This window comes from Hippocampus comes, unplaced genomic scaffold (genome assembly GCF_001891065.2).
Source record: "Hippocampus comes isolate QL1 unplaced genomic scaffold, H_comes_QL1_v1.1 scaffold260, whole genome shotgun sequence".
Classification (NCBI taxonomy): domain Eukaryota; kingdom Metazoa; phylum Chordata; class Actinopteri; order Syngnathiformes; family Syngnathidae; genus Hippocampus; species Hippocampus comes.
Window position 1 is genome coordinate 88,642 of NW_017805378.1, and position 1,760 is coordinate 90,401.

Below are 1,760 nucleotides of genomic sequence, written 5' to 3' on the forward strand. Positions count from 1 at the left end.
GGGGGGGTAGAGGCGTTTTTGAACTTGGGTGAGGGGATTTAGGGGGGATGATTATATGGCAACCTTGGAAACCTGCTCTTCCAGTCTGGCGATACGCCGGTCCTGTAGGATGACGCGGTCCCGCAGAGACTTGAACTCTCGGAGAACCTCTTCCAGTTTATCTTCCATCTTTTGCTGGAACAAAACATTCCCAAAACAAGACCGACTTTAAAGCTGACACCCGCTTTCACCAAATATGCGCTGATTCGCAGCTTTTGCAATTTGTTCCAACCACACAAATTATGGTGCCCAGACTACCGATGTCAGCAAAAGACAGAAAGCAAAAACTGATCATGGACTGTTGTATACAGTCCATCCCAGCTGACTTTTGGCGAGAGAACAGGGGTACGCTCACGGCTGGTCTTTCCCAACCTCCGTTTCCGTTCCCCTTTGAGAGCTTTGCACATGACAGTCGCTTGGTGCTAACTGTTAACCAGCGGGTCGAAGCTTCCTCGCTCATCATGCGAGCTAAGAAAAGGCAGGCCAGGGGCGGCGTTACAGGGTGGCCAGGGGTGGCCAAGGCCACCCTTTGTTATTCTTAGATTTCTTTCTGCTTGATTATGAGTGTGACGGGCATTGTTTTGCAAAAGTATGAATTTTATTCCATGAAACTAGGACTGTGGATGCTAAAATAGAGAATGACGGATGCATAAATGGCTACCCCGCACTGAAATTTTGTGTCACCCCCACACTGCAAGATTTCTGTCTACACCCTTGGACAGGCCAAAAAGTTATTCATGTGTACACACACACACACACACACACACACACACACACACACACACACACACACACACACACACACTCACACACACCGATTTGAAAATTAGCATTGACTCACTGTTGCCGGCTGAGCGGGAGCATGAGATGTAAGGTTCTTCTGGACATTGGAGGCGTTTTCGGCCTTGGCGGCGGCGGAGGCAACTTTGCCCTCCAGGATGTTGGGTTTGACCACTTTGAGGTCTCGGCCCTTAGTGGGCACGTAGCCGTCCTTGAGCGAGATGAGGACCGGGCCACCGTTCTTGCCGGCGAACCATTCCTCCGCTTCCAGGGCGGGGTCAGGCCCCGCCGTGTCCGGGTATAGGTCGTCCTGGAACAGGTCCGACTGACAGGCGGCAGGTTTCAATGGGTAAGTCACAAATATAATATTCTTGTTAAAAACATTTTTTAAGCATTTATACAAACGAATAAACATTGCCTACATAATACATGGTGGGACCTCACTGCAATTGAGTAAATTAATTTTCCCTCACCTTCCGAGGGACAGTCATGATGACCGGCTCGCATTTTCTCTCCTGTAATTTGTAGAACCTGAAAGGGGGAAATTTGTAATCAATCCAGTGAAGCCAACTCTATCACAGTTCACGTCAAGATACGGTATGGAGTACATTTTGTTCCCCAAAGTCGTTCTAAACTGCGTGAATTATGAGCCCGGTCCCCATCTCTCCCAGAAACATGGTGAAAATGCCCCGAATGGCCCCCATACCTGGCAATTTCACATTTGTTGACATCGAGTCCGCGCTTGGGCATGTACCCCATGCCCCTCTGCGGCTCCTTGGTGGAGAAGGTGTTGAGGTAGTGGACGTACGGAGCCTCGTCCGTGATCTCAAAGTACCGAATGCTGCTGTCGCCCTGAGGAAAGGGGCCGGCGCCCGCACCGTGAGTGATGATGATGATGATGGAGGACAGCGGACAGAAGACAAGACGATGCTCACCCTTCA

General features: G+C 50.2%; 1 protein-coding gene across 5 annotated transcripts in view; it reads right to left on the reverse strand.

Annotated features, from left to right (window-relative positions):
* Window positions 1-6: 6 nt before the first annotated feature.
* coro1cb (coronin, actin binding protein, 1Cb) overlaps window positions 7-1,760 on the reverse strand; it is a 12,188-nt gene continuing 10,434 nt past the window's right edge. For all 5 annotated transcript variants that reach the window (XM_019872219.1, XM_019872218.1, XM_019872220.1 and 2 more), the window contains one exon: window positions 7-174. In XM_019872219.1, coding sequence (XP_019727778.1) covers window positions 52-174 — 123 coding nt within the window. In that variant the 3' untranslated portion in view covers window positions 7-51. The remainder of the gene's footprint in view (window positions 175-1,760) is intronic.